The sequence below is a fragment of the Metarhizium album genome (assembly GCF_000804445.1).
Source record: "Metarhizium album ARSEF 1941 chromosome Unknown scaffold_9, whole genome shotgun sequence".
In the NCBI taxonomy this organism is placed as follows: domain Eukaryota; kingdom Fungi; phylum Ascomycota; class Sordariomycetes; order Hypocreales; family Clavicipitaceae; genus Metarhizium; species Metarhizium album.
In genome coordinates this window covers 576995-595770 of record NW_024467583.1, presented here as the reverse complement: position 1 = coordinate 595770, position 18776 = coordinate 576995, and the positions used below count along the sequence as shown (strand labels likewise).

Sequence of the window (18776 nt, the reverse complement as noted above, 5' to 3'; positions counted from 1 at the left end):
GCTGCGGCCAAAACGGCATTACTGCCACCAAATTTACATAGCGAAGCCGACATGACGTACTCAGTACGTTCAATACAGATACTATATATATGCCATCAAACAGCCCGGCATCCAGCCATGGCTTGTTTCGCGCATCAGCCGTTTCAGAACTCCCTTTTTGTTGGTCTTGGGCCAATGCCAAGGCCTCCACTCGGGACCTTTTGTCCTTTGCCTACAGCTTCCACCCGAGTCTCAAACTCCGTATGCATCCTTCTCTACCGCCATTCACACCCATCGCAGCGTGTTTCAAGATTTGCCAAAACACAAGCTCGTGTCCAGCACCCCTGTTGATCCATCCCCCTTAACGCCATGTCAACACATAAGGTGTCATTCAATGACACACCAGTCCCTCCAGGGTATTCTCTATGAAGTGCAAAGATAAGGCACTACCTCACATCTCAACGCCAACCGGTGGCTTTCCAATTCTGGCATCATCCTTGCCAAACGTTGCTCTACGGTCTGTTTTAGACTTTTCTTCCTGCTTCGACATCGGCGTGCTTTCGGATGATGACATTGATGGCGTCGTGTCCTCTTCATCCCTGGATTGCCAGGTCGATATACTATTAATAGACTCGCAGCTTCGTTGCCCTACTGTGCCATGAGCAGAGACAATTTGATAGAATCCTCCTCTGTTCTTAACCGGCTTCGGCCTGTTCGTGACGACATCAAAGTCTCTGGGTTTTCCTTGGTCGTGATCAGAGAACAGCCAGGCCGACACATGAGAGAATGATTTCTTTTTCCGCAATGGTGGTCGAAGGACACGGGATAGTGGTGGCGACACTGCTTGGTTCTGCTTCACGGTGGCCATGAGACTGTCTTCAGGCGTCGTCTTTTCGTGACACGGTATCGCGTTGGCTGACGCCTTGATTGGTGCAGTTAGAGGTCGCTTTATATCAGCATTAAGGCGCTGAGAAAATGACGGGGCCGCGGGCGGCAGAGCCGGAATCAACGGCATAGGCTCCAAGTCTTCAAATAGTTAGCGTAATGGCCCGACTTTGGACAGCCAGAAATGAAGGCATGTCTAAATGAAGAGATACAAGACATACCATGTATCTGTTGGATCATCATCGAATGCGCTGTTGATGGTCGACTGTTGATGTAGATGCTCTGTCTTGCAACCACGTCGTTGATTTTCCGCTGCAGTATATCAACCTCAATCAATGCACTCGCCACGCGCTCCTTGATGGCTTCTGCCTCAGGAGCGGTGTAGGCTCGGGCTCGATGTCTAGACTTGGGCGGAATTTGCGGAGGAAGTTCTTTTGGGCCGGCGGGCAAAGCGGGGTCAACAACATGTCTCCGAGGAACGTGAAACGACATGGAGGAATAGCTCCGTTGAAGAGACACCTGAAGATGGCCTTCAGAACGTTCCGCAGAGGACGCTGGAGGTGGCGAAGTTGTTGTAACTCGTGGAAACTCAAAATGCGGTAGAAGGGGCGATATATGACGGTCAGGCGAGTATATGCTCAGTTCCAGCGGGCGAAAGTGGCCACCGTGCCCGGCGAATTCATTCTGATGACGCTGATATTGTCGTGGACTTGGTTGACAATTAACGGGGGATACATCAGTGTCAAACTGGAATGAACCAGACTGTACATGCCGAAAATCAGAGGGTGCAGAAATGAGCGGCCGGCGCGACGACCCATCTGACAGAAACCGATTCCTCCCAGTCAAGCTTCTCCTACTTGATCCCAAGTCCTTCATTTGAGGCTTTTGCTTCCACGTAGCATCCGAATATCTCGCCTCAGTCACAGCAACTGGACGATGTTGAAAAGAAGGCTGGTTGAGAACAATCATTGAAGCGCGTTTCTCGCGGCCTGGGAAGATCAGCAATCGTCAGAATCTCAATTATTCGTAGTTTGGAGTTGGAAGTGGTGTCGAGGCTAGCGAACAGGTAGACCAGAAGCGAGACGCTTACTTACTATAGTATGGCTGTCGTTCGAAGCAAGATGCAAAGGGAGACCAGCAAGCCATAATAATATCTGAAAGCCACGATGCTGGGACCTCAGTAGGGCTGGTACAAGCCGATATTTTCATGCTATAGACAAAAAAACACGGTGTTTTCTCCGCCCTTGCATATCGTGATTACAATAGAGGGAAGAGGGTGAACAAAGGAGACGAGAACATTATAGTAGGAGTGACAACCGACCAGCGAGTTGAAAGTTCGAAGACGTGAACTGGAACAGAACAGCTACAAGCAAGGAGATCATCTGCGAGAGAACGGCAGGGTCGTCTTTTTCAGACAGAATCGGAGAGACCTTGGGTTCGAGGTGGAAAGGGCCTTATTTGGCCCAACGCCAGGGTCCCCAAGCACTGTGGCCCAAAACACAAAACGAGAAAAGCTCTCGTTGTTCCATCAACACCAGCTGGTTTTGGCAACTCATTCGTGACGGTGTGTGATGCCGCAATTTGATAGGCTGTGCTCCGATGAAAGTCGTCCAGTCGGCGCTTAGAACAACGGTCGAGGTGGCTGGCACCACCCTTTGAGATTCAAAGACCCACAAAGAACGTCAGACGGCCAGTTGAGCACGGCGAGTCGATGAGTTGCATTCGCCTTTGAGGGCTGCGTCGTTATCACAAGCCTGCAAGCGCACTGCCACAGGCTGCTCCCGTGAGGGTCGCGTGGTCTGCAGACATTGGCCAAGGAGCTCTGGTGTTCATGAAGAGTTGCGTTTCGATTGGAATTGCGCCCTGGCCACGCCACTCACCCGTGAACTTCGCACTTGGCGACATTGACGGTACTCCGTACCGCAATGCACAAAAGATTGATCCAAGTATGAACCGGCTTTGTCTTTTAGTTGTCAAGAAAGCCCCTGACCTGTCCGGTTTTGATACACGTCGGAGATTTGGATTTCCCAGGCGAGTGGCGCTGGCTGTAATGGAGGTGTTCATGTCAGGCTACCCACGTGTTCGTTGGTTTCTACCATGTACGGAATAGTAGATAGTACATGGGATCGACGCATTGTCAGTTAGGCTTGACGACTAAGTTGAATCCGCCATCACCTCGTACGGGTACGTTCTGGTGGTACCAAGAGCAGGAATAGCTATGGACTGGCCGGCTGGATTTGCATCGCATCAGTGGTGTGTTTGAGTCGGTGCTCATGCTGACGAGGTCCACCAACAGGCTCATGCTGTATGTCCTTGGTGGCCCATGGTGGTCTGCGAAGGTTCTGGCGAAGGGCAAAGCCTCATGCCTGTCTCACATCTTCGGGCCTCCTCTGTCCATTGATGGTGTTTTGCACAGCCCGAGGAGGGGTGTAGCGGACGACTAAGCTAGTGTAGTGTGTGTGGAGGCAGGTTAGCCATGGACTAGGCAGGTCATTTCTCTGGTACGTATGTAGTAATTTCGAGCAACACTTGCATTGACGATGATCTTTGAAGAATTGAAAATGAGGCTAAAATTTGCAACTTCCTGCCTCCCAGCATGCAACTGCCTGGTGATTAGGCACTCATGCAGTTAGTCAGCAAGTTGGTAGCTCCTGCCTGCCGTGTCGTCGAAAGGTTTTGCACAATTGTTAGGTGGGGAACCAACTGGCGATACTTTCTCCGAGCAGCATTCAGCCAAAAGGCGACTACATCATGAATCAGGGACCTTGGAGCTGCAAGTTGAGCTTACTCCATAGAAAGGAGACTATGGCTTTGTTGTCTTCCATGTCCGGCGCCAACTGCCAGTCTGCCAGCCACAACCTAACGAACTTACCGCCTTACATGTGCGACGTGTTGCGGCGGCCCGCTGCTGTAAGTGCCATCGTAGTACAGACACTAGCCCATCTCCGTCTGTCGGGACGGCGGTGACGATGGGCAGAACTCCAAATTCTCAAGAACAGTAACAGTGACGAAGGCCGACGTGCAGTGTCGCATCCATTCGGACGGCGAGCCCCTCAACTGAGTACGTCGCAATGGTCAAGCGATCGACCCAATGCACAGACGGTGCCGCGGCTTTCCGCAAGCGTCAGAAGCTCACCCAGAATACTCCGACAGGCGAGCTTGTCACGTCAAGCGAACAGCTCCAGCAGCTCTTGACCTTTGACCAAGATATGCGCAATGCTCACCACGGTCTGTGCCCCTCCGCCTTCAGTACGCGGATTTGTTTCGATGACTGACCGATTTGACCGACTCGAATAGGACTTCAGTCATTCAAGCGGCTCCTCGATGATATTATTTCTTGCGATGACGACCGGAAACAGAAACTCGCCATCTTGCAGGGCTACCTGGAGAGCATCAAGCCGCGAGACACGAGCGAGGAAGCCGTCCACCTCCGCGATATCATGGAGATGTGGTCATTCTCTATTCAGGTGAATGATGAAGGCGTCATGTCATTTGTTGCTATTGTTCTCGCCCTCGTGCTTCAGGTGCTGTCCGAGTCTCTGCATCTGGTGCCATTCGGACTCGGCATTTGTCAGACCTTGGTCCAGGAATCACAACTCAAATGCATATCAAGGAACCTTGGATCTGAAAAAGGCAAAGGGTTCATCATTTCACCCACTCTGCGGCTGCTGCGTGAAGCTGTCAGCTTTGATGGTGGAGCTTTTGCAAAGAAAATCGTGCGCGCCAGAATCCATACCTTGACATCGTTGGGACGAAATATGGAAATTGGCCATGTGAGAGATGCGCAGGAGGGTAGCCGAAAAGCTTCGGTTAGAACCAATGCTATACGATTTTTCTTGAGCTGCCTCAAATACTTACACTCCGAAGGCCGACGAGAGCTTCTTTCACAACGAGATCTATTGTCACACCTGACATATATGATGAAGAATGACCCTCCAGATCTTGTCATAGATATCATGGAATCTTTGAAGGCAAACGTGTTAGCTGACGGAAGAATCGCTCGCGAGATCAAGTTCAAAGCATTCAACACCAAGATTTTGATGCGTGTCCTGTCGCTCTACTCATATTCCAACCCGACTGCCAACGCCGACGAGAAAGATCTTGTTTGCGAAAAGGCGCACCAACTTTTAACATTTGCCTGTACGACTCCCAGTGCTGGCATACTCTACCCATACAAAGGACTTTATCCAAAAGAAGCCGAGGATGAATTTTCGGCGCTTTCAAGAGGAAACAAAAATAATGAGGCAAATGGCGACCCTTGGGAAGGCAGGCTTCCAGAGGGGGTTCCTGTTTACAACTTTGCACTCTCTGAATTCATTGGCAAGCTTAGACCATGGTCCAATCTGAAGCACTGCGAGCTCTTGGTTGCCATTTTTGGTGCTGCGCCAGAGCTCATCTCGGACTATTTCTTCAATAGTCAGTCATTCACCTTCGAGCCCAAATTGACCATGACATGGGTCGGATACGCAGCATTCTTGCTCAACACTATGATGATCCCGCTCCGTGCATCATTTGGCGACCCTTCACGATACGCGGTTATGCCCCCTCCGACTTCAGTTCTCCTCGACAATATCATCCCCAGGCCGATCAATCAGAAAGTCCTCATCCGTTGCCTGTCGCAAAAGTCTCACCTGACTTCTTTCTTTGCAACAAGAATCCTTGTTGCAGCGCTGGAAAAGCTTTCAGCGGCGCTTGGGATGCTCGATGGTCGATCAAGGCGGAGGAACGCAGTGTGGATGGAGGCCAGCCGGCGACTGGTGGACATGTTTTGTCAGAAGATACCGGATATGAAAGAACTTGTTCGTTGCTACAAAACCATACCAGCTGAGAACATCCTTCACAGGACTCTGACAAGCCGCCTGTTGCGGTTGTACTATGAAGTTGTCCCTCGAGTTGCGCTGGCCGCTAACTTTGATGTGTCTACCTTCTTTACCAGTGTCCTGGCAGACCTTGGCCGCGACAGTGTCGAAGCAGAGCCCAGAGAATTGGGCCTGATGGAACTAGAAAACTTGGTCTTGATTGCCAGCTACTCACCTGGCATGAGATGGTTTGTAAAACACGAGTCGGTCGGGCATGGCTATGCCTCCTCGCCATTCAATGCACTCTTACAATTGTTGTGCAGTGATGAAGAAGTTGCGCGACTTGGTCAACTGAAAACTATCCTAGGGGACGTTGCAGTAGAAAGTCAAGTCGTGACGAGGCCTGCAGATCTCAAAACTTTATTACAAGCCCTGCGATGTGCGAGGGAAAATTTGGGGTCTGCGGGAATGGAGACGGTGTGGTCTTTCTTGGATAATTGTGTCAACCGGTGCGCCAATTCACCCATAAAGTATTTGGACCTCATGAAGGATTATTCTTCAAAGCCAACCGGTTCCGAGTCGGGTGACAGCACATCTTTACTCAACGTTGCGATCATGGACCAATTGCCGTATGTTCTCGACGCAGGAGATGAGAAAGTCGCCCATCAACTGGCAACTTTTGTATCATTCTTTTTCAACGCTACTTGGGCGTCAAGCAGGGATAGCGTGTCAATGGAACGTCTGCACAGGCAAGTGGCAAACCTCTTTTCTAGAACATCAGCCAGCTTTGCCGATCTTGGAAATACGAAGCAAGTCAAGGCGCTAGAGAAGCATGACGGAATCGTGTGGACGATGCGGCAACCAATCCGTGGCGGTGAAGAGGAAGCGGATGGCGTCACTTTCAGTCAAGCATCGCTGGAGGAGATGCTCCACGTCCCTTTGCCGTTTGATGAGGATGCCACAGTGCTCGCGAAATGGGCATCCAAAAGCGTGGAAGACATGATAGAAGACGGATGGGCAGCAGGTCTGGCGCGGCTCTTGGCTTCTGAGCACATGCACTTGCGAAAAGAGGCGCTGACCGGCATTCTCAAAATGGCGGCACAAATCAAGGACTCGGCGTACGAGGAGAAGATGCAGATCTGGCTGCTCCTGTCGGAAGTGGCAGAGTCATCGAGGGCGCAAGTTGACAGTGGCCCCGTTCCTTCGGCATTCACCGCATTCACGGTTCACGCATTGGAGGTTCTCAAGAATCCTCTCCATCCGCTGTATCCCAAAGTCAACTCGTACCTTACGCGCAGCCCTGTCTGGGGACTGGATAAACTTCCCATGGTGCATGATATCCTCCACGGGACACCATCGGAAGACGACAAGTACTATACGGAGCTCTCGTGGCTGCTCGACTACCTGCTGGACGGTCTCAGAAATCCACTGGATCTCGGCATATTCCACAAGAAGCGCTGGTTCGAGAAGATATTCGCTCTGGGGAGCAACCCATATCTGCGCTCGGCCTTGCGGACCAGGCTCCTCAAGCTCGTGTACAGGGCGACCTGTATTGAGACTGGAAGCACGACTCTGGTGACGAGATTTGGCATCCTCAGCTGGCTGGACTCACAGAGGGTCTGTTGCGACGTGGACGAGACGGCGGCCGTGTACGCGGCCCTCATCAAAAGGGTCTGGGAGACGTGCGATGAAGCTCGCGTTCGCGGCTGGAGCAAAGGTGGCGTCGATGAATATTTGGAAAAGACATGCAATGAACAGAGGACGCGCGAGAGAAGAGGAATTAAATAAAAGAAAGAGATTCGCAAAGAAGCGGCAAGCCATACAATTCGCAAAGAAGCGGCAAGCCATAACATACATACATACATACATACAATACGTATGTATATACACAGGCTGTCCATACAACATGTCCACTCGGCATCAGTTTCTGTTTCGTCCGGGTTCGAATGCATCAAAGCCCAAAGACGTGAGGCAACGCACCGCCACATGTCCCGAGGTCCACAGCTGCTTTGCATTACTGCAGCACGCTTTACATAGCAATACTGCAGCCGCAAATGAAAAGGCGCTATCAAAATAGGGCCACCCCTAGATTTGCACCTGCATCTTCCTCCCCTCGGGTTGACCTACCGCGTCGCCATGCCAACAAAGGCTCGACAGCCGCGTAAACAAGGGACCGTCCTGTCTGTCCGTCCGTCTGCCCAGGCACGGGCAGGGCGAGGGCGGCCTTGGTGCATGGGAAGTCGCCACGTGTTCGGCTATGGAATAGTTAACTAGTGCCTTTGTTCCACCTTGAAGATGCCGCGAAGCCGTGGCAGCCTTTCCATACATCACCCCGTAACGGTACCAAGAGGCATCACGACGCCCAGACACGTCCCTCACGGCGAGGGGTCACTGTCGACGTGGTTGTCTGTTCGCTGAATCAACTAAACACGCCAAACAAAGCGCAGTGGCCCTGACCCTCGGCTCGGGCTTCCAACACGCCGGCTCGGTCCAACTCTCGATCCATCACTCAAACATGTCGAGGCAGCAGGGCAACAATAAACTGTCTTCCTATGAATGCTATGCTTCTCCGAGCCCACGAAGCCCGTGATTATACTACATGTAGATTGGTTAGGTGTCCAAATAGATATCCAAATAGCCTCGGGTGCAACAAATAATGGCCTCCATCCAGCTTCTTTGACGCGCTGTCCATCCAATTTCGCCGTTCTCCTCGACCCCTGGAAAGACGGAGTGATTATAACAAATATAGTGCTTAAATAATAATAAATGGCAACGAGATGTGGTTGAAAATCGGTTGGCGCCAATCCGTCTTTCATCCAGTCTATAATAATTCGGTCAACATCTCTTCATTCATAGTTGGCCAGACAAGAGAGCCTCGGTAGCTGCAGCACATCCCAGGTTAGCCGAATACTTCGACACAAGAGAGCCCCTAGGGGATACAATTCCTTACCGCTATTAATGTATACCCTCTTTGCATCCAAAGGTACGTCGAACCTACGCTCCAGTTCCTGCTTGATGCCCTTCTTGGTGACGGTCATCAGGTCCGCCGTCTTCAGAATATCCCGAATCTCGGCCAAAAGCGCGTCATCGCTAGGCAGACCAACCATGTCGTCAGGATTGAAGAACTGGGAGCCTCCAAACTGGCTCATGCGGTGGTGACCCACATCCGAGGGAGCAAGCGACATGCGTGAGTTGTTGCGAGACTCGTACGGTAATGCGTGAGCTGCGAAGCCCGTGGTGGAATCGGGTCGGCTGGGGAACCCGTATTCCGACACCACACCCTGCGCCTTGGTTCCATAGCTGATGCCAGAAATCTCTGAGCGGCTATCGTCGCGAGAGGTCTGAGTCTCCCACAGTTCGGCCTGGTATTCTTCCCACTTCTTACGCGGTATAGAGCCGGGGTCGAATTTGCCTTCATCTGATATAACAACCTTCTTGCCCTTCTCACCGGCGACTACACGAGTAGTACCCCAGTTGAAGTCATCCATGTGCCAGAAGGCATACAACGGCAGGCCGAAGCTGAAGACGGGTACAGCCAAGACATACAGAATCATCCAGCCAACCATTTCCCACTTGCGACGAAGGATAAAAATGATGGCTTGGAGACCGTATATGGCACCGAGCAAGATGAAGGCCGTGATTGGAACGACGGTCGTCTTCGTGGCAACAAGAACAATCAAGTAGGCAATGTAGGCAACCGTGACGGGTTGCACGATGGTACTGAGCAAATCGATGAAGACCACAAAACGCATACTAAAGCAACAGAAACCGCAAAGCTGAGCCATCGGCATCAGTTCAATCAAGTTATGCACAGTAGAGTTGATCCATCGACGTCGTTGAGACAGGAAGACTTTCCACGAATCCGGGGCAATCGTCCATGCGTGAGCAGTGAACAGATATTTGGTCTTGTACTTGGAATGGTACTTGAGAAGCAGCGTCGTCAGGTATCGATCTTCACCGAGATGCAGCAGGTTCTTCATGTGCAGAGTGTCCACGCGAATAGTAGCGTATGATTCGACCACGTCCCGGCTGACAAAGAGAGGCTTTCCCGTCTCCGCCGCTCGAATTCGGTACATGGAAAAGCAGCCAGGTAAGCAGGTGACGGAGCCAAACAAACTTTCAAAGGCCTTGGAAAGATTGTGAGAGATATAGTACTCGTACACCTGGATCATGGTAATGAAGGACGACTTTGCATTCGTCAGTGCAGTCTCTCCACAAACCGCGATGAGCCGTGTGTCATCCAAAAATGACGATACCATGCGAGTGGCGGAGTCGGGGGCGACGACGGTATCAGCATCAATTTGGAGCATGAATTCATAAAACGTGGGATTGACGCCAATGATGTTGCGAATTTGGTGGTACATTTCCAGTTCCAGAGGACTCATGGGCAAGTTGTAATGAACGCGGTTGAGGAATCGCATCAAAATCAATTGAGAGTCACGCTTGCCACGATTTCCAGGACGGGCCACTTCGGACGGCTTGCCAACCTTGACGATGACAAGGAACGGAACGATGTGACCCTGCACCTCGTACAGACCAGAGTAGACCTTGCCCATGTTGTGTTGCTTCATACCTTCACCGAGAGATTCGAAGCTCAGAGGTTCCGGGTCTACCGTTTCCGAAACACCGAGAATATCCAAGACAATACGAGGCGTAGGTCTGTCATTGCCTTGGCCGATAATCATACCGTCGCAGATGATGACCAGGAGTTTACGCTTGTCATCATAGCGCATCCTGGCCGCCGAATCGATGGCACGACGAAGGGAGTCCTCATCCTCGGTATAGGCGGGAATCTGACACATGACAAATTTGTCCAGGTTCTCGGGAACATTTTTTCCACCGAATTGGAGAGCAGCGAAGAACTTGAAGGCAATGACTGAAACCAGGAGAATGGAGACGGCAAGAACCAAGTACTCAGCAAACTTGCACCGAGTGGAGTTTCTCGTGTCCAGCTCACCGACGTAAAATAGATGGTCTAGGCATGTTTGCATGCGTTCCTTGACTTGGGGAGAAAGAGAAAGAGAGTCCCAAAACTTGGTAATATCCCCGCCGGCTTGGCTCTGAAAAAGTGCGACGACCTTTGGATCCAAGAAGTTGGCAAGCTTTGGGTCATCTGGAAGTTGCTCGCCGGGTTTGGCACGAAGACGAAGACCACCTGTAGTGTAGGGAGTCAAGTCATAGACACGGTTTCTAATCCTCGCCATGACCTGCCCCTTCGAACGTTTCGCAAGGAATTCTTCGGAGAACCCCATTCTGCCCCTGCCGTAGTTTCCTTTGAGCATGATAAGCTGCTCGAGATACCAATCGGGACGCGAATCGTTGGTGAAATAGCGAAAGTCGTGATACTGTGCGTTCAGATCCTGCGAGTTGATCAAGGTTGCCAATCCAGTCATGTTGGTGTTCTTGTAATCTAGAGTGACCGCAGGGTCCACAGAACCATCTGTGCCTTGGCAAAGAGCAGATACTTGCACAGGGAAGAGAGTGCTGACGTCCATGCCAGCATAGTTTAACATGCTCTTTCTGGTCACGAAATAGGGGTAATGACGATCCGCAAACTCGCCCAAGTCAATTACGTAGCCGCGAATGGACACGTAAGCTGAGTTTCCATCTTTGCCATTGTGAGAAGAGAGCTCGGCGGCGCTGAAGACGTTTTGCTTCGGGCAAATGAGCATAGGGAACACCACGATGAAGAAGGCAGCAACAAGACACATGAGCCAGATGAGCATGTTGATGGCCAGCTTCTCTCTCCATGCCATGCGGACGTCTTTCCGAGGCATACGGCCCACCCAGCGGATCAAAAAGTCGGGAATGAACCAGGTGAGGAAGTAGGTTGTAAAGACCCAACGCTTTCGGCTTGGTGAATCCTTGAATTCCTCGATTTCCTCGAGGTTCTTTTCATTTCCGCGCTCTGCCATCTGTTCGCGCGTGTCAAAATTCTTGAACATGTCTCCGCCACCGATAGCGGACGCCCCAGCTTCCGATCGAGCGTCGTCAGAGCCGAAATAGCCAGGTCTGCCCTTCTCGCCATACATAAGAGGCGTGTTCCCTCCTGACAATAGTTGTTCCTTGGAGGCGCCAAAGATGTCGCGCTCTCCTGGCGTCACCCCGTCATTACCATAGCCATCAGATGACGGTACCGTGAAACGGCCTTGTGCTGTAGAGACGTCGACTAGGCGAGCAAGTTCCATCCAGCACCGCTCACTGAGGAAGAGACCAGTTGAACCGACCTGCACTTCATTGCTAGGCCAGCGTTTTTCTTCAACGACCATTTCGGCGCGCTCTCTTTCGCTGCCTACCAAGATGGTTTCGGCATCAGCCATTCCAAGAAACTCGCCAAAGGGAAGGAATATGCTAAAATCGGCAGATCGAAGCCTCTGGCTAATCTCGGCTATGCCAAATGTCTGGACTTGAGTACGCACACATTTACTATCGAACTGGTTCGCAATTCGGCGGTCATTGGGCTTCAGGCAAAAGACAAAATAAGCATTCGTGCCTGGCTCCGTAACAGCCTTCTGGACATTGTCCAGAGAAGACAGGAACTGTCCCGCGGCACCTTGCTCGATGCCAGTTTTATTGCCTCCCTTGGGACTTCGGGATTCGGTATGAGTATTACCGCCGTCAAAGAGATTGCTCTCTTGCTGACGACGTTGAGAAGCGGCACCGCGACCTCTTCTACCCTTGCGAGACACAACACTAGGGGCACGCATGGGCTTAGAGCTGATAGTCGCCTGCATGACAGTTGACTTCTCGGCGGGATGGTTGACGGTTTGAAGGACACCTTGACCAAACAATCTGCCAACAAACTCGCTCTTGGTAGAGTTGAACATGTTGAGCAAATCAACAGAGACAACTTCGCCGTTCTCCTCGATTAGACCCTTTACTGGATACTCGACTTCACCAGCGAAATGTCTGACAGTAAATGATGCGGCCGCATTCTCGGTATAAAAGTTGCTACCAAGAAGCTTGGCAGTAGAAGAGCCCACCTCGATGGCAGGATTCTTGCCTTCAAAGCGCCTTCTCAAGCTCTCAAGAAACTGTATGTCAGTCTTGTTGCGCCGGGTTTGGTCATCAAGGATGCTCAAAAGTCCGTTTCCGGGTTTGAGAAGGCCCTTCACAGCGTCTGAATTGTCGAAATAGCTGGTGGGGGCGACGCTGACCTCTTCCGATTCCAACATTTCGGCTTTGCGATCGAAGAAGTTGTGCAAAGTAACGTTGTAAATAGCCTCAGTGGCAGCATTGTTGAGCAGTTGGTCGAGCGCGGAGCCGGTGGCAGATTGCTGAGAAAACCCTGGAAAGTCAACAATGGATATGGTATTGGCAATGTCCTCCTCCGAAGCACAGATTCTCTGATTCACGCTCTCCAGTATCCAGGCAACAAGCAGCGAATAGAGTGTTCTGGCCAGTTCATTGGCGTGTGCTCGTGCTCCAGCAGGGTCGAGCATAACTGTCACACGCTCCTTATGAATCATCTTGGTCTTGTAACCCAAGGTGCTCTGAAGGTCGCCCACACTGACGCCTAGGAAGGCAGCGATGATGCTAAGAACATCCTTATTCCGCACAGTCGTCGAGGTCTGACCGCCTTCGTGAGAGAAGCCCCCGCTGTCATCGGCAGTGGCGCTTGTATTGTTGGTAGACTCGAACTCGAGCTGACCGATGTGAAGAATGGCGGCCAAGATTTGGCAGATCTCAGCAATATCATTCCTTGGAAACTCGAGCTTTTTCAAAGCCGTCTTGAAAAGCTGGAAGCCCTCTGAATCGTTGATTCCCACCTTGAGTTGAGTTGGGTGGCCCAGATACTTCCAACGTTTAGACCCGCTGGCACCGTCATCAAGACCGAGATGGGTCTTTTCGGCTTGACTGGTACCAGCCAGCAGATAATAGAGGACGTGAAAGTTTCGCTCCCCAGTAGGAACGTCGGCAAGACGGCTACGCTCCAGGCGGTGGTCAAGAAGCTTACCACCAATCAGGATTGGATTAGTCGTCGCTGATGTATCGTATTGCAGCTCGTAAAAGAGGCCAGACTTGGAGGCGGTAGGGGTGGTGGCAGTTTTCGTCGTTGTGAGAGAATCGAAGACGTACGCAGCCAGAGACAGCTTGTTCGAATGAGGTGTGGACGATTTATCCAACAGGGCAGTAAGCAAATGGCTCCGGATGGTAGATTTGCCAGATCCAGATTCTCCTCTGTTGGAAACCCCCAAGTTAGCCGCAGCCGAGAGCGAGAGGGCTAATTTGAGCGTATTTGAGCAACCCATCAGTACACTTACAAGAATACAACAGCTTGATTCTCAGATCGGTGACCCAGCCTCATCCAGGCACGGTCAGCCATGTCTTCGGCGCCTGCCATGGCGCTGCCGGGCTTGCCGCCATCTGGGCCCTTACTGGAGGATGTGTAAGTGTTTAGGCAAACCAGAGCGTGAGAGGACAGCTTCGCAGTCGGATGGGACACATGGAAGCGACTGGCTAAGTGCCCGGTGATGTGCGTGTCGGATTGGAGGTGAACTGGCAGCGAAGGTAAAGAGTGTTGAGTGTGAGGCCCGCCGCTCCCGCCGCCCGTAGGAGGAGGAATTGTCGATGCCATGGTAGGCACGATTCCAGCAGGGCCGCTGGTAGATCGGCTCTCAAATCAGAATATAAAAGCGAGAAGTCTCGGAATAAACGAAGGTTCGATAACGTCAGGCTCAAGGGGAAAAGATGTTGCAGCCGTGGGACGTAGCGGAAGCGACCGGCTATCGATGAACTTGGAAAGTCGGGGCGAATTGACCACGATGTCAGGATGGCCGGATGGACGGCCAGGGACAGCGCCAGGTAACGAGAGGTTTGGATCGTTGTACGCAGTACGGTTTGGAGATGAAAAGTTCACTCAGGATTGTATAGCAATCAATGGAAAGCGAATGTAAGAAAAATAAAGATGCAGGACGACGCTGGCGACTTGGCTCGCAACCGATACCCTCATGCAAGCCAGACCAAGCCAAGCCAAGCCACGGCTCTGAATTTGAATACTGTAAAGGGTATGAATCAAACCTCCCCTCTGGCAACGACGGAAGAAAAGGGATGGGATGGATGGGATGTTTTCTTTGCCCGAAGCTAACCCAGAATGGGTCGAACTGGTGCATGGATGGATGCGTGGATGCGTGGTCTGGCTGTTGCAAGCGGCCGGCCCTGGGCTTGGAACAGGACGGCTTTGTGCTGTGCCTGGGCTGGATAACGGGAGCAAAGCCTCACGGATTGACAGTTGCGGCGAGCGGTTGGGACCAAAAGCGCACAGCGCAGCCTGAGCGCCCAGGTGCCAGCGCTTGAGGCCCCGTAGTACGTACCGGCACTCTCGGGGTCGACCTTACAGGGGATTGGTCCACTAGCCCCGCGCTACGAGAAGCCAACACAGTATGCAGAGAGTTGGATGGACCAGACAGGTCATGACCAACTCGTCATTCCCAGGCAATTGACAAGCGATGCCCGTATTCAGTTGTGTGCACACGCGGGATAATAGTAATGCCCACGCCATCAACACGACGTTTCCGACGTCTCGTAGCTGTGTCCGCGTCCGCGTCCGTGTCCGTATCCGAAACGCAAGCCACACAATCTGCTGTGTGTCTAGTATGCTATTCATTAACCATCCATCAGACATTCTCCGGAAACAAACAGCATACCGAGAGGGAAAAAAACACATGACGACGATGACATTTCAGAGCCGGCAGCAGTTGCTCGGGGGTTGTCTGGGAGTTTAGTTGTCTGGGGGGTGTCTGTGACTTTGCGAAAACGGGACCAGACAAAGAATCAATCGACACTTGGTGCGGCACTGAGGCTCAACCCCTGCACATGTTCTCCGTACATGCATGCACATTAAAGTTGCACAGCCCGCATGGAATCGACGCGGACGCTGCATGGGCAGCAAATGTCATTCCTGTCTCGACCAGGCAGGGCTTGAGACAGAGGAGATTGAGAATGGAATCTTTTTCAGAGCCTTTTTTTGTTTTTTGTTTTTTTCTTGTAAAGCCTGATTGTTCTCATCCTACGTACTTCAAAAAGGGAGCAGTCCGACGTTTCCATCTGCGCAACAGGTACAGAGCACGCCATTGAGTTTCGACCGAGTCTGGTAGCGGGGGTGTCTGTCCATTTTTTCTTCTTTCGTAAAACATGGCAACTACGCGCCCGCAGATCACCTGCCCTTGATCATGTTGCATCAACCGGGCCTCTCGTTTGACTTGGCAAAAGACGCCTACTCGAGTCATGCTCCATTTTACACACACAAGATAGTCTGGTAGTTGAGGTGTGCCCTGAGGGCTTTCAAAGAAACTACATGGCATAGTATAGAATAACTATCTCGCAGGTTCGGCATCGACCAGCAGGGGTAGATAGATGGCTGGGTACTCCGTACATGGATGGCATGGCGATGCTAGCGTGTCTGCGTGTGTCCCTTGAATACCAGACCCCGGGCTTTTATCGTGAATCTTGCTAACGATGTAGATGCAGCTTGACCCCTACCTAGCCTACGTACTTAAGCCGGTGCTCCGCAGTCAACTGAGCTAGTACGGAGTACGGAGTACAATGTCGCCCATCCGACCGGGCACGATGCGCGTGGGAGAAGACCGACTGCGGATGGTATTCCAGGGGATGGTGGGCTACTGTGAGCCGTGCGCGAACTGCCAAGTCCCTGCCTGCGGAGTACCTAGACCGCGAGTCCTGGTGGTACGTAGTACGTACTGACCCTTTCCTGCGGGCGGGCGATGGCCAATTGTTTTTAAATTCCCGCGAGACACGAGACACGAGACACGCTCCCGACGTTGACCAAATGCTTCACTTCAGAATAAAAGACCCCCCAAGGCGATTTGCTGTCCGAACCACAGAAGTGCGGCAAAATGCACATGTCGCTCTGTCAAGTTGAGATGGTTATTAAAATGAAACAAGTTGAGATCAGTCCAACCAAGGACTCTGTATTTCGAACTTGTACAATCATCATTCGCTCGTCTCCCTGAAGGACCAGAACCCACTCCAGGCAGGGCCTTTTCCCTCACGCTAGCACAAACTCACGTAGCACACACCGGAATGAAGAAATTAATGCATTTCAGCTCTCGCAGAGTACAGCCACGGGGCGTCCAGTGCATTACAGGGCAGGCGCGCGTTGCCGCTTGACTCGATACTCCGTACGTGGTCGTTTATTTACCACTAGCAAATACATAGGATAGGAGATTGGGCGAGCATTGCCATTTGCTGTTGCTAAGTAGGTACTTGGCCAGAACGAATCTACTCAAAAGTCATGTACACACAGAGTACGGACTCCGGAGTGTGTGCACCGGAGATTTCAAACGGAAGTTCCAGAATCCAGAGGGTTGGCAGGGAAGCCCGGCCCACAGTGGCCACTGTCGTCACATCTTCAGTTTGACATGCTCCGTAAACCGGAAAGGTTGACTCCTTTTGGCCTGGCCGCTGCTGAATGGCGCGGCAGACCCGTCGTCGTGTCGTCGGACGTCTCTCACGCCCGATCCAAGATTAGAATCAAACTTTGATTTTGAACATTTCAACGCGGACGTTGAACACCGTGTGGCCCATGTTGCCCCGTGAGCCCGCCTGCATTGTCCCCACCCACCCCCTCCTCACTCACCACTCAGCATTCCCGCCCGCCTGTGCCACGCACTTGAATGCACCAGGAACATCTTTTCAGGATACGAGCGGCCACTGCCGATGTGGGTGCCGTGTGCTTGGTTGAGGCTGGCTTTGTCTGGCCGCGGCATGGCGGATGGCGCTGAGTGGCGTTTGTTGGCGGCAATTCGCCTCCTCGTATTTGTTGTCTTGCGTCTTTGCCAGCTCCGCTTCAATCCGAGCCTTCATCACCTTACTACTCCGTCCGCTACCAACAATGACCCTCACTTTTTTGCCCTTGAGCGTGTTGTCGCAGTGGGAAGATGCGGAGAAGCGTCTGCACACGAGGGAAGCAGGCTCAGTCGACAGGCGACAGGCGTCCCATCACTTTTTCACTGACTGGCTCTTGTGTCTCTCCGGTCCTCCTCCAGTTCTCCGTTTGCAGAGGCCCCATGAACGGCTCCGCTGCTCGTAGACGACGGCCCAGCATTCAAGACTGTTGTGTGTGCATCCAACTCCGGAGGTACTCCGTATGCAGTAATACGGCGTGATAAACCTAATGACTACAACAGCTGCAGGGAATGCCAAGCGGGAACCCGCGGCCTGGGCCGTCGAACTTGTTCAATGTTCATCTAGATCGTAGAGCCGCGGCGCACTGTCACCCGACCCAGCTGGTGAGAATTGCCCAAGTGCCCAGCCCGTCCGCTGAAACTACCAGTGCTGGAGGCACCGAAGCACTGGAGTCTGGCCTGGGGCTTGCGGGCCATTTAGCGGTGCATTGCGTTGTCTGAAGCCCGCTGGCTCTAACATGTGGTCCGAGCCCAGTGAGTGCGTGTGTGACTCGGCGTGAGTGTGTGTGTGTGTGTGTGTGTGTGTGTGCGTGGTCTGGCCAGGTGGCCCATTTATTTTGCCATCGCCATGCCCTCCAAATAACCCTCTCATTTCAGACTGCAAACAATTGAGGTCAACAGTCCGAGAAGGTCAATTGCTCGGGGCGCTCACCATTTTTGCTCGGGGCGCTCAATACCCCACCACGCCCCGATTTTGGTCTAGCGGCCCCGCTGCCATGCGCCACGGTACATTCTGGGTACAAATGTATGGCAGCAAAATGCCCTCAATTAATCGAAAAGGTGCTTGTGTAATTTATACGAATTTCTCAACAGCGCCGCGCCGGCGGGCTCCAAATCGCTCAAAAACGCGATTTCCGGTGTTTTCGCTTAATGTGTTCACTATCAGGCCGGATTTTCTAGTTGTTCCGGCCGCTTAATTACCCATCTAGTCACATCTATCGGCTGCAATAGCGGCAACGGCGTTGAAGGAATAAATTCCTTAATCTCAAGGGAGCCCTATCTTCCAATTGGTCTTCTTTCCCTGTAATTTGTATTGCGATTCGATCGTTGTAATGACGCCGGCGGCTGCTGCCGGGAGCGTTGATTCCTTGCGGCAGTTTCAATCTCTGCTTGTGTGCGATCTCTGCTTGTGTGCGATCTCTGCTTGTGTGCGATCTCTGCTTGTGTGCGATCTCTGCTTGTGTGC

General features: G+C 52.1%; 3 protein-coding genes across 3 annotated transcripts; 1 reads left to right on the top strand and 2 right to left on the bottom strand.

Annotated features, from left to right (window-relative positions):
* Positions 1–430: 430 nt before the first annotated feature.
* Positions 431–1356, bottom strand: MAM_04278 (uncharacterized protein; the record flags this gene model as incomplete). The annotated part of the gene is made up of 2 exons (XM_040823076.1): positions 431–1005; positions 1086–1356. The coding sequence occupies 2 exons, from the start codon at positions 1354–1356 to the stop codon at positions 431–433; spliced, it is 846 nt and encodes a 281-aa protein (XP_040678955.1).
* Positions 1357–3935: 2579 nt separating this feature from the next.
* Positions 3936–7451, top strand: MAM_04277 (Ribosome 60S biogenesis; the record flags this gene model as incomplete). Its single annotated transcript, XM_040823075.1, has 2 exons — positions 3936–4092; positions 4162–7451. 2 exons carry the CDS (start codon positions 3936–3938, stop codon positions 7449–7451), a joined length of 3447 nt encoding a protein of 1148 aa, XP_040678954.1.
* A 1062-nt stretch (positions 7452–8513) lies between these two features.
* MAM_04276 (class V chitin synthase) lies at positions 8514–14241 on the bottom strand (the record flags this gene model as incomplete). The annotated part of the gene is made up of 3 exons (XM_040823074.1): positions 8514–8545; positions 8614–13844; positions 13928–14241. 3 exons carry the CDS (start codon positions 14239–14241, stop codon positions 8514–8516), a joined length of 5577 nt encoding a protein of 1858 aa, XP_040678953.1.
* Positions 14242–18776: the final 4535 nt, after the last annotated feature.